This window comes from Nerophis ophidion, linkage group LG09 (assembly GCF_033978795.1).
Source record: "Nerophis ophidion isolate RoL-2023_Sa linkage group LG09, RoL_Noph_v1.0, whole genome shotgun sequence".
NCBI classification, from domain to species: Eukaryota; Metazoa; Chordata; class Actinopteri; order Syngnathiformes; family Syngnathidae; genus Nerophis; species Nerophis ophidion.
The window spans coordinates 31,573,231-31,598,412 of NC_084619.1; the positions used below are offsets into that span (position 1 = coordinate 31,573,231).

A 25,182-nucleotide genomic window follows, 5' to 3' on the forward strand; every position below is an offset into this window, starting at 1 on the left:
TGTTCACAGGGACATCTAGATTTATACGTACCAAGGGATCGAAACTGTTAAATAATGAAGTAAAGAAATGTGAACAGTTGTTACGTTGAAATGTGGCTTTCGATAAATTTCACATTCTGTTTTTCTCTCTATCTTTATCTTGAATATTATGCGAAATAACGACCGCAAAGAAACCGATTTTGGAGATATCTGTTTTTGCAACATATCATAATTTGGATATATCTGCTTTTGACGTAAAACCACATCAAACACTCTTACTTGAAAGCCATTCATTACATCAGCATTTCTTAAAAGTTTAGGCTTTCATGACTTGCTTATGTTGATATTAAATAAACCATTGTACGCTTGTAAATGTACCGGCAACACCAGCAGGCAGAAAATCGTTAATATACAGAATCGGTCAAAATGGATGTATCTGCTTTTGCATATGAACTCTTCATATATATATATATATATATATATGCCCTTTGTTGAGGTGGTGACTTGTCCAGGCTGTACGCCGCCTTCCGCCCGATTGTAGCTGAGATAGGCACCCGCGACCCAAAGGGAATACGCGGTAGAAAATGGATGGATATATATATATATACTGTATATATATATATATATATATATATATATATATATATATATATATATGTGTGTGTGTTTATCCATCCATCCATCCATCCATTTCCTACCGCTTGACCCTTTTGGGGTCGCTGGAGCCTATCTCAGCTGCACATGTCAGCTGCAGGCGGGGTTCACTCTGTCTTGGCCAACAGAAGTCTTTAATAAAGGTAAAAAATAAATGTTAAAAGTTAATTCATCAACCCCATTCATCATTTTAATCGCCACCGTTTTACAGACCAATCAACAACTCCCAAACTGAGGGAGAGATGGAGCGATGACCCCTACTTACATATCTTGTATAAAATATGGTGTTTTAAATCAAACTGGTCCGAAAGGTAACTCGTATGCAATATCAACATATTGGAATAATACACATGTCTATCACTGCTGTTTATAAACTACACCACAGTGCGTCATATCAATATTTCATTCATTTCACCAATTCTTTTCGAGCACAACAAGCACAATTCAAATAATTGAGCATCTCCAATACAAATATCTTGATCTGGTAGTTTTAAAAAATTAAAAATAAAAATAAACATGATGTGTTGTGTTAATATACATGCTAATGTGCTTTTAAAGACATTTACATTTTTGGAGAAAAAAAAAGAATAAAATAGAAATAGAAAAAAATATATATGATAGAAAGTAGAAAAATAAGAAAATATATATTTTTTTAAAAGTCTAATCAATCAAATATCTCACGACCCACCTGCATTACTTCCATGGATCTTTGTTGAATATTTTTGATTTACATGTATTTCATATTGTTTTTTTAATTGTAAAAACTTTATTATTGTCTAAAAAATGTGTTCTGCGGTTTTATTTCTGGAGGTCTGGAAGGGATGAATTACATTTATAAATTTAATGGGTAAGATTCGATCCACCTTTTGGAGTGGACTGCCAACATCCATCTAACAATCCATCTATTTTCTACTGCTTGTCCCTTTCGGGGTTGTGGAGGGTCGCTGGAGCCTATCTCAGCTGCATACGGGCGGGAGGCGGAGTACACCCTGGACAAGTCGCCACTTCATCACAGACAGACAACATTCACACTCAAATTCAAAATTAACTGGTATTGCTTTAGGATTTTTTAAAATAATTTCTCAAATGTTTTATGATATTTTATTTGTGAATACTAAACATGTAGTCTTTATCCTTTTACATTATGAGAAGCGGCCCATTTTGTTTCATCGTAAAGGTTTTGAAGTAGAAGACATGTTGTCCCCAGAGGCAGAGTAATATTTAGTCAGCTTGTCAGTGTTGACACCTCAAAGATGAAGCACATGTGCGTGACAAGTGCATGTTTCAAAAATCCTTCCTTCCAACAGGAGGCTTGTCTACTTCCTCACTGATGTGCAAAGTAAGAAAAGCTGCGTGAGTGCGAGGACGTCACATGTCCATGAATCAACGTAATGGATGGGTTAGCGTCACAACTTCCTGTGCAAAGTCATTCCGACTTTAACCTTGTGTGGATTAACATGAAAGGCGAGACATGAAGCTGCAAGGTGAGGCCAGAAAGCTCACAATGTTGGTTTCACCTTTGGTGCAAATCATCACCTGCACACACCTTCCTGTGAACTCCTCCCTGACCTCCATTCTCACTCACACGCGACGAGCAATTGAACTGTCAGTCACGCAGGAAGAGGAACTGCAGCTCTGCAGAACGGCAAATGTAACCTCACGACACTCTGGAGTGGATTAGGCGACTGAAACTAAATTATGCGAGATTCACCATTTTAAGGAGGTTAATGCACCAACAGTGGGCTTTCAAATACAAAGTTGTTGTTTTTTTAAATAAACGTTAATGGGTCACAGCAGACACAGACTTGATTTCATGGATTACAATAGCAAGAGAATATCACCTTTCCTAGCGGAACACAACACATACGCAAAACCTAGTTTTTTCTTAGTAACACGTTTTGAAACTGACTTGTATGAGAATCAAAGCATTTTTTTCCTATAAGAAAAAAGGTTTGCAACTTGTTCTGAATCACAGTGCATCGCACAAGCATTCACAGTGCTTCCCTTTTCCACATGTTGTTATGTTAAATGGAATACGTTAATTTTTGTTCTCAAATTTTACAGAAAATATCCCAGAGTGTGAAAAGTTGAATGCGAGGCTTCCTATTCAGTGGCATAGTGGTTAGAGTGTCCACCCTGAGAACGGAAGGTTGTGAGTTCAAACCCCGCCCGAGTTATACCAAATACTATAAAAATGTGACCCAATACCCTCCCTGCTTGGCACTCAACATCAAAGGGTTGGAATTGGGGGTAAACTCATCAAAAATGATTCCCGGGCGCAGCCACCGCTGCTGCCCACTGCTTCCTTCACCTCCCAGGGGGCGATCAAGGGCTATGGGTCAAATGCAGAGAATAATTTCGCCACACTCAGTGTGTGTGTGACAATCATTGGTACTTTAACTTTAACTTTATGTTTGGAGGAAACCAGGCACCGCTCATCACCAGGCCAATACCATGAATTATGGTGGTGGCAGCGTCATGCTGTGCAGATGTTTTTCAGCGGCAGGAACTGGGAGACTAGTCAAGGTAGAGGGAAAGATGAATGCAGCAATGTACAGAGACATCCTAGATGAAAACCAACGCTTCCCATCCAACCTGATGTAGCTTGAGAGGTGCAGCATAGAGGAATGGGCGAAACTGCCCAAAGATAGGTGTGCCAAGAATGTAGTATCGTATTCAAAAAAGACTTGAGGCTGTCATTTCTGCCAAAGAAGTGTCAACAAAGTATTGCGCAAAGGCTGTGAATACTTATGTACATGGGATTTCTTAGGTTCTTTTTATTTCTAGTAAATTTACCAAATAGAAAAAACAATGCACTCTACAAGCCGGATACACTCTACCCCAACATAAGAGTGCCCCAATTCAAGAGTGTTTTGAGATCAGAGTTGTCTCTCAACTAATTGTCATGCTTTAAAGGGGAACATTATCACCAGACCTATATAAGCGTCAATATATACTTTGATGTTGCAGAAAAAAGACCATATGTTTTTGTAACCAATTTTCGAACTCTAAAAGGGTGAATTTGGCGATTGAAACGCCTTTCAATTGTTCGCTGTCGGAGCGTTGACCTTTCACCTGTGACGTTACAATGGGGAGCAATCCGCCATTTTCTCAAACACATTACACACACAAGTTAAATCAGTTCTGTTATTTTCCGTTTTTTCGACTGTTTTCCGTACCTTGGAGACATCAATCAATCAATCAATCAATGTTTATTTATATAGTCATAAATCACAAATGTCTCAAAGGACCGTACAAACCACTACGACTACGACATCCTCGGAGGAACCCACATAAGGGCAAGGAAAACTCACACGCACTGGGACACCAGTGACAATGATGACTATAAGAACCTTGGAGAGGACCTCATATGTGGGCAACCCCCCCCAGGGGACCGAAAGCAATGGATATCGAGCAGGTCTAACATGATACTGTGAAGATCATGCCTCGTCGGTGTGTTGTCAGAGGGTGTAACAACACGATCAGGGATGGATTCAAGTTGACTTACGTGGAGTGTGCATCGATTAGCACGGCATGCTAATCGATACTAACATGCTATTTAGCCTAGCTGTATGTACATATTGCACCGTTCTGCTTCATTTACAGCTATATTTGCATCCAGCCTTTCCCTCCACCCACATTTAATGCCAAACAAACACATACCAATTGACGGATTCAAGTACACCAGGTGTCAAAAGATGCGAAAGTCCTTAATTTGTTCTGCACATTTTACCGACGACAGCTATGCTACGACAGATGGCACAGAGATGTGTGGATATCCTGCGACACTCAAAGCAGATGCATTTCCAACGATAAAGTCAACGAAATCACAAAGGTGAGTTTTATTGATGTTATTGACTTATGTGCTAATCAGACATGTTTGGTCGCGGCATGACTGCCAGCTAATCGATACTAACATGCTATTTGGGCTAGCTGTATGTACATTTGTAGCTATATTTGCATCCAGCCTTTCCCTCCACCCACATTTAATGCCAAACAAACACTTACCCATCGACGGATTTAAGTTGCTCCAGTGGTCAAAACATGCAATTGTTGGTTAGAAGGCGGTCACCGAATAGCTTCAATAGCTATTCACTCAATAGCTTCAGTTTGTTCTTCAATTTTGTTTTCGCTATCTGCCTCCACACTCCAACCATCCGTTTCAATACATGCGTAATCTGTTGAATCGCTTAAGCCGCTGAAATCAGAGTCTGAATCCGAGTTAATGTCGCTATATCTTGCTGTGCTATCCGCCATGTTTGTTTGTATTGGCGTCACTATGTGACGTCACAGGAAAATGGACGGGTGGATTTACAGAAGGCGAAAATCAGGCACTTTAAAGCCTTTTTTCGGGATATTCCATGATGGGTAAAATTTTGAAAAAAACTTCGAAAAATAAAATAAGCCACTGGGAACGGATTTTTATTGGTTTTAACCCTTCTGAAATTGTGATAATGTTCCCCTTTAAGTTACAAGTAAAAGTTAGAGTTACAAGCATCCTCGCCATTAGTTGGAGGAGCAAACGTGTCAATTAATCCCGCAAGATCCGCCCAAAACATCTGGTCCTACTGCTAGCATTCGCTCAGAAGTCGAGATAGAAGAGAGTGAGTGTGAAGGACAGCGCTGAAAAAGAAGAAGAGGATGATATTCATTGAATTAAAGAAAGAAATCATCAAAAATATCAAATAAATAAAAACAACTTTATTTATAAAGCACATTTAAAATTTACCACAGTGGTAGCCAAAGTCCTGTACACTGGGCAGGTTAAAAAGACAATATGAGAACCGAGCAAACAACACAACACAAACATAACATGATAAAAATAAAAAATAAAACATAAAAATAGGTTCACAGCAGGTGTATAATGCAGCGCCATTGCAGGATGGATATCACTCAGTGTCAAAAGCCAAGGAATAAAAGTATGTTTTTAAGAGAGATTTAAAAACAGGAAGAGAGGAGGCTTGTCTAACACTCAGAGGTAGGTCATTCCAGAGCTTGGGAGCAGCAGCGGCGAAAGCTCTGTCACCTCTAATTCTTTTTTTTTTTTTTTAATTTGTCATGAAAAAGGGACGTTTTTGTCATGAAAAAGGGAGGTTTTTGTGGTTGGTGCACTAATTGTAAGTGTATGTCGTTTTTTTTTATGTTGATTTAATTAAAAAAAAAAATATATATATATATATATATATATTTATTTTTTTATTTTTTATTTTTTGTATTTTTTTAAAATAAAAATGAATTAAAAAAAATTCTGCGGCCCTATACAAATCGAGCCATCGCGGCCCGGTGGTTGGGGACCACTGCCCTAAAGGGAAACCTTTTTAAACAATAGTTAGATCCATTCTGAAGATGCCTGGGTAATTTTTAAGCTTTGGCCCATAAAACATGTTCACTGGTTAGTTTGAGTGTGAGACATCTGCACAGCAACCCCCTCATCGGGTTGTAGCTGGTACATTTAAGCGGTGAAACTTCCTATAAGAGGAAAACTGTAGTGCTGTATTCTGAGGATCATCCATCCATCCATTTTCTACCGCTTATTCCCTTTCGGGAATAAGCGTCATATTTAATTTGAACTTTTTTTTAAATGGTCCTCAATAGTGACAAATTTGTAAGAATTATGCAAAATTATTTAATTTTGGTCCCCATGAACCCTATTAACTCTTTTTCCCCAGAGTCCCCAGTAAGAAGGATCAGCACATTACTTCATCAATCCAGAGATTTAAAGACGTGTATGAGCTAACTGGGCAGTGGACATTTTACCTAAAAAAAATGTAATGCCTCCACAACCTGTAGAAAGGGTGGTCCCCACAAGTCATGATCAATAACTTGGTCCCCATTCCAAAATATAACCAATGTGTGTGTGTGTGTGTGTGTGTGTGTGTGTGTGTGTGTGTGCTCATCTATGAGACATATGTCAAACTACATGTTTGTTTATTGGCAAACAATGTCAGAGGGTTTAAAGTAAACGATCGGGCCTTAAGGAAGCGCCAGTCCAGCTAAGACTGTTGCAGTCTGCAGGAGGAAGAGTGCAGGCGTGATGTGACAGACACAGGTGACAGTCTGCAGGTGCAAGCGACAGCTGTGTGAACAGTGAGTGCTTTTCAAAGAGGAGAGGAAACAACAACAGGGCGTCACTGACTGAGAAAAAGAACAAACTGTAGTCAAAACTATTGTTGTATAAATATTGTGAATGGTGTGTGTGTGTGTGTGTGTGTGTGTGTGTGTGTGTGTGTGTGTGTGTGTGTGTGTGTGTGTGTGTGTGTGTGTGTGTGTGCGTGCGTGCGTGCGTGCGTGCGTGTGGGTGTGTGTGCGTGCATCCGTGCGTACATGTGTGTGTGTGTGTGTGTGAGAGAGAGCGAGAGACATTGTTCAAAACAAAACAGGTTCAATTTTTGATGTCATTTGCACTATATATATAATTAACCCCAAAGATGATTCGTGCAATAATTGTATGAAGTAGGCCAGCGAAGGAGGCTGGGTTCATTTCTCTCATGTCTTTATTGTCTTCTTTGTCTCCTCCCTCCTGCAACTTTCCTTTTCTGTACTTGACTTTGCTCAAATGCACTAAAAAAGTCACACTTGCCAACTTCTTCCAAGTGAGAGAAGATAACTGCACACTCAGTAAGTTGACTCAGTATCTTAACGTCACGGGTAGCAGCCATTTTTTGGACAATATGCAATTATTTCGTTACTATTATTTATGCATGCATTTGTGTGGTCTGCTTCTAATGGTGCCAACATCCGAGTGGTAATAATACTATTTATAATATTAAACATCTACTAAATTACGTTATCAGTAAAATGCTTTAATTAACTCTTTTGTAAACAATTTTACGTATGATCAAAAATTAATATAATGCATGAATATTTTTTATAACAACAATGTAATTGTAATTTATGTATTTTGCAGTGATTTATCAGTATTTGTTAATTAATTTCTTTAATTATATTTATTGCCAAAGGGAATAAACGATAGAAATGGATGGATGGATGGCATTATTATGCATTTTGTGCAAGAAACAGTAATTATTTGGAATACACTAACTCAGATGATGATTGTATACATTTTTTTTATTATTTCAAACATGAGCAAGAATAAAATAATATGCAATTCAACATTTTGGAAAATGAGTACAGAAGCAGAGTTAATTCTCCATGTATCGTCTTTTTGCATTAAAATGCAACTATTTTCTAACCAGAAAAGGAAAAAAATGAATATAAAACATGGTTATAAAAGTAAGTACATGTAATAATACATCAGAAGAAAAATACAAGTGTTTTAATAATAACGAATACATTAAATATACAAAAAACGAAAGACCTAAAAAATGAAAAAGTAAATTATATGAAGGTGAATCAATAGTTATACATAATTTACAGGTGGATAAGAACCTGACTGAATATTTTTGTAATATAATAGAGTAGTATATTGCCTTGAGTGGGTCGGATTGAAATTAGGGCTGGCAAATGACTACTTTTGAAAATCAGATTATTAAATTGTTTAATTTAGATTAATCCTGATTAATCACGCAGGTGATTAGCATCGTTTATATTTAACATTTGCTAAAAAAAAATACCTCAATATTCATGCACAAATGCAATTTTATTGCCGGAATGCCATGGAGGAACGTTTTGAAACATTTTGCTTTAATGCATATCATTTTTTTTTCGTTTTTTGCACAAAACAGTTTTATCTAAAGTTCTTCAGGCTGTATTTTTTTCAGCGAGCACACAACTTTTTCTGCTGACGCTTGCATTGATCTGATCACTGACTGTATAGCTGTTAAGGTAAAATAGCATTTGCAGTCAAAATAAATTGCATGACTAATCCACGTGTGTACATGATTAATGCGATGATATTTTGTGCTTAATCACGTGAGTTAAAACGTGGTCATTTTGAAAAATGAATCATAACAATAGGAAAGTGGGGCTCAGTGGACATTACTGCTGGTGATGAAAGTTGCTGTCCGCGGTGCTGAAGCGGATCCCCAAATCCCTTTAAGGCAAACACACGTGATTTAAAAATTACCATTTGTCTTTTGCTTGCAATCAGATATTATTCATCCTCATTTATGATGTTGCTTTTATCATTTTAATGGATTTGTATTAATAAATATTGCATAATAAAGAAAGCATCAGTGCAAAGGAGTTCAAATTTAATAAATAGAAAAATAAAATAGTATTTTAGTTTGTTATTCTTTTCTAATGTGGAGCCGTCTTAATTGTTGATTAGGTAAATCATCCGTTTCATTTCTAAAGTAAGTAACACAATTTTGATTATTTTGTGCAGGTACACAAATAAACAGGCACCAATATTTTTATGACATAAAAGCAGACCTTTTTACAAAAATATCAGATTGGGCAGCAAACCTAAGTGTAACTCATGATACGGCATATAAAGCAAAAACATATACGATTTTATATATTTAAATGTTATATTTTAGATCGTATAGCTGCAGTGTGTATTTTTGAAAAAAAAAGAATACATACAAATTCAAATTAAAAAGCCAATTCAATGCACATCTGCACACCCAAATGTATTCCTACATTAAATATGCACATATAACATTATAATCCTACAATATTTAGAAATTTAAAATACTCATAAAATATACATTTTCAAAACTAAATAAAAGAAAAACAATGTTAACCAAAAATGGTATAGTCAAGTTCATTTCCACATCATAAACATTATATCCTTACTGTATTTTCAAGTTAAAAATGTTCGTAACAAATGTAATTTTAAAAACTAATTAATAAAAAAAAACAAATCCAATGCAAACCAAAAATGGTGAAGTCAGGTTAATTTCTATAGTATGCACATTATATTAATATTGAATTTTAAAAAGTCATTAAAAAATATCAATCATAAGGAATAAATAATACAATAGCCAACTTCATGCACATTGCACACCATCACGTTATAGTCAGGTTAATTTCTATGTTATGGACATCAAACTTTTTTTCTTACTGCATTCAGAAGTTAAATATATTTATAAAATATGCATTTTCAGAAACTAAATAATCAAAAAATAGCCAATTGAATGCACACAAAAAAATGCTGTAGTCGGGATTATTTCATCGTGCACATTATTATTTATACTTATATTGCATTCAGAGGTCAAACATATTCATGAAAATATACACTCTAAAAACTAAATAAATGCACACCAAACCTGTTAGGGTTATTTATACGTTGTGCATGTTATACATTTTATTTTGACAGCATTTTGAAGTTGAATATGTTTATAAAAATATACATTTTAAAAATTGAAAAATAAAAGAAACCGATTAAATGTAGATCAAAAATGTTATAGTACGATGTATTTCTGCATATGTACATTGTTGCATTTCAAAGTGAACAATATTTAAAACATCCATCCATCCATTTCCCGCTTATTCCCTTTGGGGTAAGAAGGGGGGGGGGGGGGGGGGGTCGCTGGTGCCTATCTCAGCTACAATCGGGCAGAAGGCAGCGTACACCCTGGACAAGTCGCCACCTCATCGCAGGGCCAACACAGATAGACAGACAACATTCACACTCACATTCACACACTAGGGACCATTTAGTGTTGCCAATCAACCTATCCCCAGGTGCATGTCTTTGGAAGTGGGAGGAAGCCGGAGTACCCGGAAGGAACCCACGCAGTCACCGGGAGAACATGCAAACTCCAAACAGAAAGATCCCGAGCCCGGGATTGAACCCAGGACTACTTAGGACCTTCGTATTGTGAGGCAGACGCACTAACCCCTCTCCCACCGTGAAGCCCATATTTAAAACAATAAGATTTAAAAAAATAATTTTAAAAAGCCAATTATAAGCACACCAACATGTAAGGTTTTTTTTCGACATCATTCTTACTTAAGTTAAATTTATTCAAACAAATACAGATTTTGAAAACTGAATAATAAATTATTCATGCTACCACATTTAAAAATGTAGAAAAGTGAATACATTCACGTGAATTTGAGTATTGCCAGTGAGCTCATGAACCAAAATCAATCATAATTCATTGAACAACAATTATATGCTCAATACCTGAGAGAGTTTTAGCAGTCTGCGGCGCGCAATAATGGCGCCTGTTGCCATATATGTTGAGTGGAAGAGAGGGGGGCTGTGAAGTTTAGGAGGAGGGGATGTCTGCGGCGTGCAGAGTGGGGTGACACCCTCCGGAACAACGCCTTTAAAAAAAAAAAAAACGGTATCAAAGCGGCGCACAGACGTTGCGGTGTTGCAGCTTGGCACTGCAACGCATGCGTAAAAGTCAGCACAGCAACAGGCTGCACGCTCGATCCTGGCAATGTTTTGCTGACTAAAACTAAATCTCATTTCCCCCAAATCAAGGACATGAGCAGATTTTTCAATGCATTTTCCAACACGTCGCGTTTGTGTTGAATAGAAGCTCGCAGGAAGCTGAAGATGGCTCCGATGTTGGATGAGAGCGGCGGAGAAGCTGTGACGGCGCTGCTGCTGTCTTGCGTCGCCCTCCTGCTCTCCGTCCAAGTCTGGCGTTGGCTCCAGCAGCGTCCGCTCCTGGGCGTCCCGGGCCCCTTTTCCTGGCCCGTCGTCGGGAACGCGGCGCAGCTCGGGAGCGCGCCGCACTTGTACTTCATGCGCATGGTGGAGAAATACGGCAACGTCTTCCAGATCAAACTGGGCTCCCAAATCGTGGTGGTCCTGAACGGGAGCGCCATCAAGCAGGCGCTCATCAACCAAGGCCCGGAGTTCTCCGGGAGACCGGACTTCGCCTCCTTCCGGTACATCTCCAACGGCGACGGGCTGGCCTTCAACACCACGTCGGACTGGTGGAAGCAACACCGCAGGGTAGCCCACTCCACCGTCAGGATGTTCTCCACGGGGAACCAGCTGACCAAGACCACCTTCAAGCAGCACATCCTGTGCGAGTTCAAGGAGCTCCTGCACCTTTTTCTGACCAAGTCCCAGGACAGGCGACACTTTGACCCCATGACCTACCTGGTGGTGTCCACCGCCAACATCATGAGCGCCGTGTGCTTCGGGAAGAGGTACTCCTATGAGGACGCCGAGTTCAGGCAGGTGGTGGGCAGGAACAGCCAGTTCACTGAGACCGTGGGCGCCGGGAGCATCGTGGACGTCATGCCCTGGCTGCAGTACTTCCCCAACCCCATCAAAACCATGTTTGACAACTTTAAGACCCTCAACAGGGAGTTTACAGACTTTATTATGGAAAAAGTGAGAGAACACAGAAAGAGCATCCAGTCCAGCACCACCAGGGACATGACGGACGCTCTCATCGTGGCCTTGGACAAACTGCAACATAAAAGTGACTTCTTGTCGGAAAAAGACTTTGTCTCAGCGACTGTTGCAGATATTTTTGGTGCGAGTCAAGATACTTTGTCTACATCCTTGCAATGGATCATCCTCATCCTTGTCAAGTAAGTCACTTTTGGCCTTCTCTAATTCCCAGAGGATGCTCACTTTTAAAGTAACACAAATGAAGTGAAGTATATTTATATAGCGCTTTTTCTCTAGTGACTCAAAGCGCTTTACATAGTGAAACCCAATATCTAAGTTACATTTAAACCAGTGTGGGTGGCACTGGGAGCAGCTGGGTAAAGTGTCTTGCTCAAGGACACAACGGAAATGACTAGGATGGCGGAAGCGGGGATCGAACCTGCAACCCTCAAGTTGCTGGCACGGCCACTCTACCAACCGAGCAATACCGCCCTATAAACTTGTTTGTCTGTTTTTTTGCCAAAAAATATCAAATAACAAATAGGAATTATGGATCCCAAGCAGGTGGGGCGTAGCAGGAATAACCATGAATTGATGAACGTGGACCCCGACTTAAACAAGTTGAAAAACTTATTCGGGTATTAACATTTAGTGGTCAATTGTACGGAATATGTACTGTACTGTGCAATCTACTAATAAACGTCTCAATTAATCGATCAAAGCACCAAATTCTGAGACCCATACACAAGATTACAAAAGGCCACACCAAACCCACCTCGCTGCCCCAAACGCACACACTTGGTATGTTTACTTGACCTAAAAAGCTAATTATTGCATTAATTTAGTTTTATTTTTATTTTTTTAAAGATGGGATTTAACTGGAACATATCTTTGAAAAATAAACAACTAAACGTTGCGACAAAAAAAAATTTATTTTTACACAAAAGCCAAAAAATTCAATGTAAAGTGTCCAAAATATGAATTTAAATAGTCATTATTCACTAAAATATGATTATAAATCGGATGCTTCCTTGTGTAAAATAAAGAATAGTTTATACACTTTGAGATTATTGTCAGTAAATTATAATAAAATATTATATTATTGTGATTATATCATTAGGGAGGGGTTACAATAAGTCCGCCCCACGGTTGTTAAAAAATAGTGATGCCTGTGTTTCTAACTTTAATAGAGGGTCCTTGAACGCACCAAAGTTATGGGCAATGAGATGCAAGGGAAACTTGGATATAACTTTCTCCTAAAAAAACATAATTTTCATTTTTTTGTGTGTTTTTAATCAAAATTATTGTTTTTCGTTTTTTTTATTAAAATATTTTTAAGCATTCAAACAGACTTTCATTGGCCAGGGCCAATCAATGGAAATCTTTACTTTGAGTACCCCAATACAAAACGTTTGTCGCACTTTTTGATTTATGTGAAATTATTTTTATATTAATTTAATTTAATTCTAAAATGAATCCATTGGAAATAAACTGTTCAACAACTTTAATAATAATAATCAAAATATTAATAAAATAGACTGTAAATAAGGTGAGACGGGAAAGTTTTAAAACTTAATTACAAGTGTGAACATAATATGAATATAATGTTAAAAATACTGACCCCCATTGTTAATTACACATTGAGCTATCCAGCCACTCGCAATGTATACTCTTTAACAACACATCCATCCATCCATTTCCTACCGCTTGTCAACACATGACTTTCATTATCTGGGAGATGTTTGGTAGACCCCTGAGTTAAGCAATACTATGGCATCATGACCATACTTTTTGTCCTTACATCACCCTTGATATTCTACTATTCAGTCTAGAGAAAAGTAATCGCTGACCTGCAGACAACTCCTCACCAAATACAGTATTGTCTTATTACACAGGGAGAGTGGCCAATAATGAGTTGTTTTGTTGCTTGCCAAGCAAAAAACCGACCGGTGAATATATCAATAGTCAACTTGTCAGTGATTATTTGTTCTATTAGTCGACTAGTCAATCTAATATTGATTATGATCTGCTCTACATCTTAGAGTTTGACGATGAGTCAGCGACTTGATTGCAGCTCATTTTTAAAAACCTTTGAAAAAATACATTAAAATGTAACGAATGAAAACAATTACTTTATTAGACATACAACCACAGTGAACAAGCCAAGATGGCCAGTAAACACACCATCCAATAGAACAATTCTCTTTATCCAGTACTGTTTGAGCTGCAATTATTTCCCTGAAGACATACAGGTGTAAAAATGAACATTCCCTGTGGTCTATCAATTCACATTCAAATCATGCAACAAATCTTTGTCGATTCATTTTTATAATCAATCTTGTCGACTATGTTAAGTAATTGTTGCAGGCCTATACTATGCACGACTGTTGTTTAGCAGCCACATCCATCGCCATCATAGAAATACAATAGGAGTGAAACATTGGATCATTGCCACATTACTGCTGATGACATATTTCATGCATGAAAATTGCTTATTTCTCTCATATGAAACTTTTTGGAGGGGATTTTATTTGCTGATTCTGAATGATTTGTTATGTACCATAGCTTGGGAGAAGTTAGTTAGTCCTTAATTATCAGTACTGTAGAATTAGTGTCCACTCATCCAAAAGAACATTTGTGATGTCAGAAGTCTCTGATCCTGGACACCTGGCTCACAATGTCCTTTATGCCATGGTGGGATCGGTGGGTTCAGGCCAGGGCCAATCAAGTTCTCTCACACCAAACTCAAACAAAAGTTGTCCATCATGTTTTGGCAGGACAAAGAACTTAGGATTCAGATCAAGACTTTATCCTTAAATTGAAAGCACTATTGAGTAATTCCTCTAAAATGTGGGTCTCATCTTGTGAATGAAGGTACCCTGAGATACAGCTGCGTCTCCAGGAAGAAGTGGACAAGGTGGTGGACCGCAGCCATCTCCCGTCTATCGAGGACCAGTCTCGGCTACCCTACGTCATGGCCTTCATCTACGAGGTGATGCGCTTCACCAGCTTTGTGCCGCTCACCATCCCCCACTCCACCACCGCACACACCTCCTTCAACGGATACAGCATACCCAAGAACACTGTTGTGTTTGTGAACCAGTGGTCCTCCAATCACAATCCCACCATCTGGGCCAACCCAGAGCAGTTCGACCCACAGCGTTTCCTGCACCCCAATGGAGACCTGAACAAGGACATGTGCAACTTTGTGCTTATCTTCTCCATGGGAAAGCGGCGCTGCATCGGCGAGGAGCTGTCCAAGTTCCACCTCTTCCTCTTCACAGCCCTGCTTGTCCACCAGTGCCACATCAGCACAGACCCAACCAGACCGCCCGACCTGGGCTACACCTATGGTCTGACTCTGAAACCCAACCCTTTCTTGATAACGGTCTCCCTGAGGGATGACATGAAGCTGCTGGAAGATATAACCAGTCAGGTTATTGCTGAGGACATCAAGGTCAATCCCTCGGACCCTTAAAAAAATAACCAAAAAAAAAGAATATGAAGGGGGAAAAATAAACTAAATGTAGGATTCAGCAAAATGTGTACTTGGTGTGTGGAATAAAACGTGATATCGGGTCAGTCACAGACTCATGACTCTGGACATTATAGCTCGGACTTACAGGAAAAGTCTTCATCTCAGGGGAGGACAAGACGGACGTGCAGACATGCCAGTGTGCTCCTGTTGTTGTTGTTGTTACTTTATAGATAATGTCCACTTTGCAGGAGTCCTTCTGATGCAAGGTCCTGCCCAACAGCGGCAAGCAAGCACATACTGTAAGTTTAAGGAGTATTTCTTTGCCCTCATGACAGATGTCAGTGGGTCTGCTTTGTGCCAATCAATCATGTCAAAGATTATCCGGAGTAAGTGCTCCGTGATGCCAAAAGTAAACTGATTTGAAAGCTACAAAGAGCCATTGTGTGCATGCATGCAATTCCTTTCAAACACTTGTACAGTGGAATCTTCATATTGCGAATTAAAAGCTCCCGCTGAAGTCCACCTTAACAAACACGGTTGATGGCTTTTGTCAACGTACCATCTTGAGAGCCAAAGTCCATTTATGCTGACTTGTGGTGATAACTTGATGATCACAAACTAGCAGCAACATAACTGCTGTCTACTTAAGCTACACGGCATCAAAACATGCACACAGGGACTTCCTGTTCAATCCAAAATAAGCTTCAAAATAAAAACTTGGGAGTATTAACATGGGTTCTTCAACTGTGACTCTTTCTTTCCAGTTTGTTAGCCACCAAATGAAAGATATGTACATGTTGTTGTACTAGTGACATACAACCAGACAAGAGCAGCAAATGTTTTGGAGAAGAGTATGATATATCATCTTAAAGGCCTACTGAAATGAGATTTTCTTATTTAAACGGGGATAGCAGGTCCATTCTATGTGTCATACTTGATCATTTCGTGATATTGCCATATTTTTGCTGAAAGAATTTAGTAGAGAACATCCACCATAAAGTTTGCAACTTTTGGTCGCTAATAAAAAAGCCTCACCTTTACCGGAAGTCGCAGACAATGACGTCACAAGGGTGAGGGCTCCTCACATCTTCGCATTTTTTTTAATGGGAGCCTCCAGCAACAAGCGCTACGACAATTTACCCATTAATTTGAGCGAGGATGAAAGATTTGTGGATGATGATATTGATAGCGAAGGACTAGAAAGAAAAAAAAGGCGATTGCATTGGGACGGATTCAGATGTTTTTAGACACATTTACTAGGATAATTCTGTGAAATGCCATCCGATTTCTACCACTTATTCCCTTTTGGGGTCGTGAGGGGTGCTGGCGCATATCTCAGCTACAATCCGGCGGAAGGCGGGGTACACCCAGGACAAGTCGCCACCTCATCGCAGGGCCAACACAGATAGACAGACAACATTCACACTCACATTCGCACACTAGGGCCAATTTTAGTTTTGCCAATCAACCTGTCCCCAGGTGCATGTGTTTAGAAGTGGAAGGAAGCCGGAGTACCCTTATCTTTCTATTGTGTTGCTAGTGTTTTAGTGAGATTAAATAGTACCTGATAGTCGGAGGGGTGTGTCCACGGATGTCTTGACGCCAGTCTCTGAGGGAAGTCGACGGCAGCTGCATGGACGGTGCAAGCTCAGCTGATCTCCGGTAAGAGGCAACTTTTTACCACAGTCTTCTCACCGAAACCTGCCGGTTGACAAGTGGTCGGGATCCATGTTCGCTTGACCGCTCTGATCCATAGTAAAGCTTCACCTCTGGGAATTTTAAAGAAGGAAACACCGTGTGTTTGTGTGGCTAAAGGCTAAAGCTTCCCACATCCATCTTTCTACTTTGACTTCTCCATTATTAATTGAACAAATTGCAAAAGATTCAGCAACACAGATGTCCAGAATACTGTTTAATTGCGGGATGAAAAGAGACGATTTTTAGCTGCAAATGGTGCTGCGCTAATATGTCCTTTACAGTCGGTGACGTCACGCGCACACGTCATCATTCCGCGACGTTTTCAACAAGAAACTCTGTGGGAAATTTAAAATTGCAATTTAGTAAACTAAAAAGGCCGTATTGGCATGTGTTGCAATGTTAATATTTCATCATTGATATATAAACTATCAGACTGCGTGGTGGGTAGTAGTGGGTTTCAGTAGGCCTTTAATATACAGTTATGGATACAAAACTATTTTCTAAGATAGGGAGGTATTATTCCAAGGATGCTTACATTTAGGTGAGAACATATAAAACTACTACAATTGCATTAAAGAAAATTATATATTTTACAAAAGAACGACTATTTTGATGGTCGACGAGCTAGTCATCGACTATCTTAGCGATTAGTCGACAAATACTATTATGAAGCTTACACGACACCATTTAGTGGATCTACGTTTGTAATTTAGCCACTGGCTTTTAAATTCAGATCGACATATTTTTAGAAAGGTGCTAAGCAACAATAAAGATGACTACTTTATTCAGAAATATTAACAGTTCCCCTGGAAAGTATTCACAGTGCTTCACTTTTTTTTTGTTACAGTCCTATTCCAAAATGGAATAAATCCATTTTTGTCCTCAAAATTCTACAGACCCCACCTGATAAAAATGTGAAACATTTTTTTTATTTTGCATATGTATTAAAAGTTAAAAACAAACATATATCCATTCATCTTAGTCGACTCAGAGAGGTGACCAAGAACCAGATGGTCATTCTGTCAGAGCTAAGGCATTACTCTGTGGAGATAGGAGAACCTTCCAGAAGGACAACCATCTCTGCAGCAAACCACCAATCAGGCCTGCAAGGTATACTAGCCAGACGGAAGCCATTTCGTAGTAAAAAGTTTACTAAAATGCATGTGAAAGACTCTCAGACCATGAGAAACACAATTGAATGCCAGGCATCATGTTTGGAGGAAATCAGGCACCACTCATCACCTACTGTGAAGCATGGTGGTGGCAGCATCATGCTGTTGGGATGTTTTTCAGCGGCAGGAGCTGGGAGACTAGTCAGGATAGAGGGAAAGATGAATCCTGGATGAAAATCAACGCAACCTGATAGAGCTTCAGAGGTGCTGCAAAGAGGAATGGGCAAAACTGTCATGATCCGTGGTCCTGATCATGTTTTTGTGCTATTTCTGTTTGTTTGGACTCCCTTTGTTGTTTGTGCACTTCGTGAGTTAGTTTCGTCACCATGGTTACTTGATTTTCACCTGCCGTGCGCGCACACCTGTTACTCATCAGAGACTCTATTTAAGCCTATCTTTTGTGACAATCTGTCACTTTATTTCTGTTAATTTTCGTGTTTTTGTATTTACTTCCTGTTCAGTGCTCTTCCTTTGTTGTATTTCCTGTTTTGTTCACGAGCACTGTTGTTTTTCTCTTTTCGTTGATTGGCAGCGGTTCACACCTGCTGTCAAAAAAGCTACTGCCTATTTATGTTTCACTCGAGCACTCCTCAGGGCTTTTAGATAATATCATGTTGAGAACGTTACTTTGCACGACTGCTTTATGTTTATTTGTTTTTTTATGAGTTCTGAATTAAATTCCTCTTACCTTCACTCAACTCTCCTGGATTCTCTCATCATCGGGGACACACAACTGCAGCCATGCGAGTTCCCAACAGTATCTTCGAGCCAGAAAGTGTCCTCGCGAGAATCCCTGTCGGCAATCCTCAGCAGACGTTCTGGACCGCACAATTCCTGGAGGACTTGAAGGCCAGGTTTGTGCGGTCCCAGGTCCCAGCCAACAGACACGGACCCTCTTCACGCGGCAACGCTACCGGCTACGGCTCTCCGACCGGCGCGTCCTCCGCCGCCATCCTTCCTCTCGGCAACGCTGCCGGCTACGGCTCACCGACCGGCGCGCCCGCCTCCTCCTTCACGTCTCGTGGCCCTCGCGGCTCCGTCGCCGACTACGGCTCTCCGACCGGCACACCCGCCACCGCCATCCTTCCCGTCGTCTACTGTGCTGCTTCTCCCTGCTCCTACGCAGCTTCCAGCGGTTGCTCCCAGGCTACTCTTCCTGCTGGCTCCCGCTCTCTTTTCTTGTTCGCCGAGGGTTCCAGTGGAGCCCACTGTGAGGTCTCTTTTGTCCTCCTGCTGGGACTCGGTGCGGGACGTGTCTTCGTCCCTCCTACTGGCCCCCTCCCGCCCGTCCTTGGTTTTCGCACCGGGGGACTCCGACGACAAGGCACGTCTTCCCGCAAGTGTGGACGGCGTCTGGCAGCCGCCTAGTGGAGGGGGGCCTCCAATACACAGCGGTGCAGCCAGGCACACACCGCTGTCATCCTCGCAAGCGTCTCCTTCCACGGAGACATCTACGTGCCTGGCGGGCTTTCGCACAGCTCCAACGCCGGCTCTATGCCAAGTTCCAACGCCGGCTCCAACGCCTGCTCCACGTCGAGCTCCAATGCCGGCTCCACGCCGAGTTCCAACGCCGGCATTACGCACAGCTCCAACGCCGCCAGTAGCAGCACCATGCCAAGCTTCGTCGCTGCCGGCATCTGCTACTCCTCGGCCGGCATCTGCTGGTCCTCGCCCGGCATCTTCATCTCTCGCTTTCACGCCGTCGATGACATCCGCCGCTTTCACCCCGCCGATGACGTCTGCCGCTTTCACGCCGCCGATGACGTCCGCCGCTTTCACGCCGCCGATGACGTCCGCCGCTTTCACGCCGCCGATGACGTCCGCCGCTTTCACGCCGCCGATGACGTCTGCCTCTTCCATGCCGCCGATGACGTCTGCCGCTTCCACGCCGCCGATGACGTCTGCCGCTTCAACGCCGGCACCAACATCGGCAGAGGTATCTGTTTCGGCTGCAGTCCCCGCCGCTTTGTCTACTGTTCCCGGGCCTGCTTCAGCGTGCCCGCCTCCACGTCAGCCGCGGATGTGGCCGTGCCCAGGGCGTCCTTCTCGCGTGACGCACTCTCCTTTTTGTCGGCCAGTGATGTGGCCATTCCGTGGCCGCCCGCCTCGCCAGTTCCAGCGCCGTGCCACGCGCCGCCGCCATTTGTCTCTCCCTCGCTGGCTGCGGGGACATTGAAGCTGGCGACCCTCCACGACCCTCCCTTACATTTTTGGACGTTTTTCCATTTGTTTGTTTTTCATAGGAACATCTGTAATCTGTTCCTTGAGGGGGAGGTCCTGTGACAATCTGTCACTTTATTTCTGATAATTTTCATGTTTTTGTATTTACTTCCTGTTCAGTGCTCTTACTTTGTTGTATTTCCTGTTTTATTTACGAGCACTGTTGTTTTTCTCTTTTCGTTGATTGGCAGCGGTTCACACCTGCTGTCAAAAAAGCTACTGCCTATTTATGTTTCACTCGAGCACTCCTCAGGGCTCGTAGATAATATCATGTTGAGAAGGTTACTTTGCACGACTGCTTTATGTTAATTTGTTTTTTTATGAGTTCTGAATTAAATTCCTCTTACCTTCATTCAACTCTCCTGGATTCTTGCATCATCGGGGACACACAACTGCAGCCATGCGAGTTCCCAACATCTTTGTTCTCACTCATTCTGCCTTCATTGCGTTTGCTGCATGCAACCTGTTTCACGCGAGTTTTTTGCCTAGTCTCGAGTTTTTGCCAGTGTTTTGACCACGTTAGTCTTGTTAGTTTTCTGAGCTAAGTGTTTAGCCTTAGCTTCTACGTGCGACCGGCACGCATACGCTTTATTTGTTGTATGAGTTTTATGAGTTACTGTAAATAAATCATTTCCTACCACACGTCCTGATCCGGAGCCGTCCGTTCTGCATTCCGGGAGAACAATCCCGCATAAAGATGTGACCCCCACGTGACAAAATCTGCCTAAAGTTAGGTATGCCATGCTTGTGGCTTGTGTAGTTTTTTATCTTAAGAGAGAAACCTTTTCACATTGCCATTATGGGGTATTGTCTGTAGAATTTTGAGTACAAAAAAAATAATTATATTTTGGAATAGGGGTGTAATATAAAATGTGTAAAAGTGAAGTTTTGTGAATACTTTCTGGATGCACTGTTTATTATGTTTTCCCAAAGACATTTCCAATTCAAATGCAAAAATGGTAGTGTTAAAGTTGTTCACTTCCAATAAAACATGTTTTTGGTGACAACGCTGCTCTTTAATAATCAAAAGTCCAGCTGTTAGGAGGAACCGAAAAGGAAAACATGTGACTCCGAGATATGCTCCTCCCCCTCAACTTAATCATCACCTTCATCAAGCCGAGTGAGGTCGGAGAAAAAAGAGGACGTGTCTGGGAGATCCTTACCCCTACACGGCTGTTATCTTGTCCCGACAGAACATCCCGTACTTGATCAACCCACCATTTGCAGAGTGCAGAACAAAGTGTGATAAAAGTAGAGTCGATGACTACTGATATGACTATCATCATGCTCCTTCTATCTGTGGCACATTCAAGATGGAGACTTCCATGTTAATAGAGGAAAGACCAGTCAGCTGGGATAGGCTCCCACTCAGCGGGAAATTTGGTAAAATTCATGAAATGCACAGATGAGTTGGGAGATGAAAAATTCCCACTACAAAAGAAGAAAGACAGGCACTTTGTAGAACTACAACCTGAATAGGACAAGTTTGTATTTAGATGTTTGGCATATCAACAGCAGCCGCCTTTAAATACTTGAGATGAAACATTGCATGACAAACGACATCTTTAAAGCTTTCTGTTGTCACAAGTGAATTAACAAGATTGGCAAGAATATCCGCATTTAATCAGGTGTTGTTTTCCTCAACACAACACATTCAAACAACAGGCTCTGCAATATGGCCGGGGGTTTTCCACGTAAAAAACTACACGTCATTTACAAATCAGTAGGGTTCTTGACACAATCACTAAAAGCGTTGCTGCAATAACTTTTCACTGTTGAGTTCAATATTTTGTACCACTTCCTGCTACATTATGGAAAGCAGGTTTAAAGGCCTACTGAAACCCACTACTACCGACCACGCAGTCTGATAGTTTATATATCAATGATGAAATCTTAACATTGCAACACATACGAATACGACCAGGTTAGTTAACTAAATTAACATTTTTAATTTCGCGCGAAGTATCCTGTTGAAAACGTTGCGGTATGATGACGCGTATGATGACGCGTACGCGTGACGTCACGGATTGTAGTGGACATTTTGATCCAGCACCGATTCCAGCTATAAATCATCTGCTTTAATCGCATAATTACACAGTATTCTGGACATCTGTGTTGCTGAATCTTTTGCAATTTGTACAATTAATAATGGCGACCTCAAAGAAGAAAGATGTAGGTGGAAAGCGGTGTATTGCGGCCGCCTTTAGCAACACAAACACAGCCGGTGTTTCCTTGTTTACATTCCCGAAAGCTGACGGTGAAGCATTACTATAGAACAGAGCGGTCAAGAGAACATGGTTCTCTACCACATGGCAACCGGCAGGTTTCGGTGAGAAAATGGTGGCAAAAGGTCGGCTCTTACCGTAGACATGAGCGGAGAGTTTGCGTCATTCTTTCTGCAGCTGCGGACTCTCTTGCCCCCTCCCACCGGCCGCCCCCGACCGTCGGATGCTTACACCGTGGAGGAGTAGAAAAATAAAAAAATCTCAGCCCGGCTGCCTTGCCTCGTCGAGAAACGTGGCTTCCCACGGAGACACTGGCGGTCACCACACCCGTGGCCACACCCCTCCGAATTTCAGGTACGACCATATAATCTCACTAAAACACTAGTAGCACAATAAGCAGATAAGGGATTTTCCAGAATGATCCTAGTAAATGTGTCTAATAACATCTGCATCGCTTCCACTGCCCTCGTCTTTTTTTTTTTTCTTGTCCTTCACTCTAACTTTCCTCATCCACAAATCTTTTCTCTTTGCTCAATTTGATACGGAAATCGTCGCTTTCTCGGTCCGAATTGCTCTCGGTGCTGGTGGCCATCATTGTAAACAATGTGAGGATGTGAGGAGCTCCACAACCCGTGACGTCACGTGCACATCGTCTGCTACTTCTGGTACAGGCAAGACTTTTTTATTACCGACCAAAAGTTGCGAACTTATCGTCGATGTTCTCTACTAAATCCTTTCAGCAAAAATATGGCAATATCGCGAAATGATTAAGTATGACACATACAATGGACCTGCTATCCCCGTTTAAGTAAAAAAATCTCATTTCAGTAGGCCTTTAAGGTACGGATAAAAATAAAATGCACCAGTTTTTAAGTTTTGAGCTGTTTTGGCATTTTGTATGACTACAGAGTTTGACCATGATAATAATAATTATAATGGATTCAATTTATATAGCACTTTTCTAGACATTAAATGAACTGAGAAGCCATCATTCATTCACTCCACATTCACATATTGATGGTGGAAAACTACATATGTAGCCACAGCTGCCCTGAGGTAAACTGCCAAACATTCACCCACATTCATGCACCAGTGTGAGCGGCGCTGGAGTGTCTTGCCCAAAGACACAGAGGCTGTGACTTGGCTGGCGGAAGGTGGAACCATCAGGTTGCTGGCAACGCCGCAATACCATCTGTGCCGTCCCCCATAATTACAGCTCTGTTTGCTGACATCATGTGCTTGAACAAAAAACTAGCGTGAGAAACTGCAGTGCATCCGGAAAGTATTTGCAGCGCTTCACTTTGTCCACAATTAGTTACTCTATGTTACAGCCTTTTCTCTAATGCAAAACATTTATTTTTGTCCCTAAATATCTACAGACAACACACCATATTGACAATTTAAAATGTTTTTAATTTAATTTTGCTAATTTATTACAAATAACACATATATGAACATACCTATTCACAACTTTGGCTCAATACCTTCTGGATGCACCTTTGGCAGCAATTACGGCCCCTTATTTTTTTTTAATACGATGCCACAAGCTTGGCTCACCTATTTTTGGGAAGTTTCGCCCATTCCTCTTAAGCTCCATCATGCTGGAATGGAAGTGTTGGTTTTCATCCAGGATGTCTCTGTACTTTGCTGCATTCATCTTAGTCTAGTCAGGGAGGTGACCAAGAACCCGATGGTCACTGTCAGAGCTACAGCATGACTCTATGGCATACTTGCCAACCCTCCCGGATTTTCCGGGAGACTCCCGAAATTCAGCGCCTCTCCCGAAAAATTCCTGGGACAAATTTTCTTCCGAAAATCTCCCGAAATTCAGACGGAGCTGGAGGCCACGCCCCCTCCAGCTCCTAGCGGACCTGAGTGACGTGTCGACAGTCTGTTTTCATGTCCACTTTCCCACAGTATAAAGAAAGTTTCTGCCCAATGACGTTATAACAGTAGAATGATCAAGGGCGAGTTCTTGGTTTCTTATGTGGGTTTATTGTTAGGCAGTTTCATTAAAGTCCTCCCAGCCCGGTAATAACACACAGCAACAGCAGTCATATTTTCGTCTACCGTAAAGCAGTTTGTCTGCCGTAAGCTCCAATGTTGTGAACTTGTGACACTCTTAAACACGACAATATTGCCATCTACTGTAGATAGAATAGAATGTAGAATATAATGTACTTTATTTAATTCAGCACCACAGTTCGCTCACAATAAACAATGATAATAATAAATAATATAATATATGTAATATATTATATATATAATATATGAATAATATAAATATATTCTACATTTAAGTGCAGTCAAGGAACAAATGCATTATACAATCTGATGGCTGTCGGTATGAAGGACCTCCTGTGTCGTTCGTTCCGTGTTACATTTTGGGAGTCTGAGCCTTCCACTGAACGTGCTCATTCTCTCCGCAAGGTCCGAGTGTACTGGGTGGGACGTGCTGTCCATAATGGCTTGGAGTTTTGCTAGACTTCTTCTCTGCCAGAGAGTCTAGCTGTGGTTAGGAAAATAGTGACAGAGAATAGAACA

General features: G+C 41.1%; 1 protein-coding gene across 1 annotated transcript; it reads left to right on the top strand.

Moving 5' to 3' along the window:
- Nucleotides 1-7,092: 7,092 nt before the first annotated feature.
- On the top strand, nucleotides 7,093-16,053 carry LOC133559253 (cytochrome P450 1B1). The gene is made up of 3 exons (XM_061910841.1): nucleotides 7,093-7,251; nucleotides 11,031-12,045; nucleotides 14,720-16,053. Exons 1-3 carry the CDS (start codon nucleotides 7,122-7,124, stop codon nucleotides 15,321-15,323), a joined length of 1,749 nt encoding a protein of 582 aa, XP_061766825.1. The 5' UTR covers nucleotides 7,093-7,121; the 3' UTR covers nucleotides 15,324-16,053.
- Nucleotides 16,054-25,182: the final 9,129 nt, after the last annotated feature.

What these genes read in the sequence shown, in the direction of transcription:
- LOC133559253 (XM_061910841.1), top strand. Translation starts at nt 7,122, where the DNA reads ATGTCTTTATTGTCTTCTTTGTCTCCTCCCTCCTGCAACTTTCCTTTT. An exon ending in AGAAGATAACTGCACACTCA is followed by an intron (nt 7,252 to 11,030) that starts GTAAGTTGACTC and finishes TGTGTTGAATAG; the next exon opens with AAGCTCGCAGGAAGCTGAAG. An exon ending in ATCATCCTCATCCTTGTCAA is followed by an intron (nt 12,046 to 14,719) that starts GTAAGTCACTTT and finishes TTGTGAATGAAG; the next exon opens with GTACCCTGAGATACAGCTGC.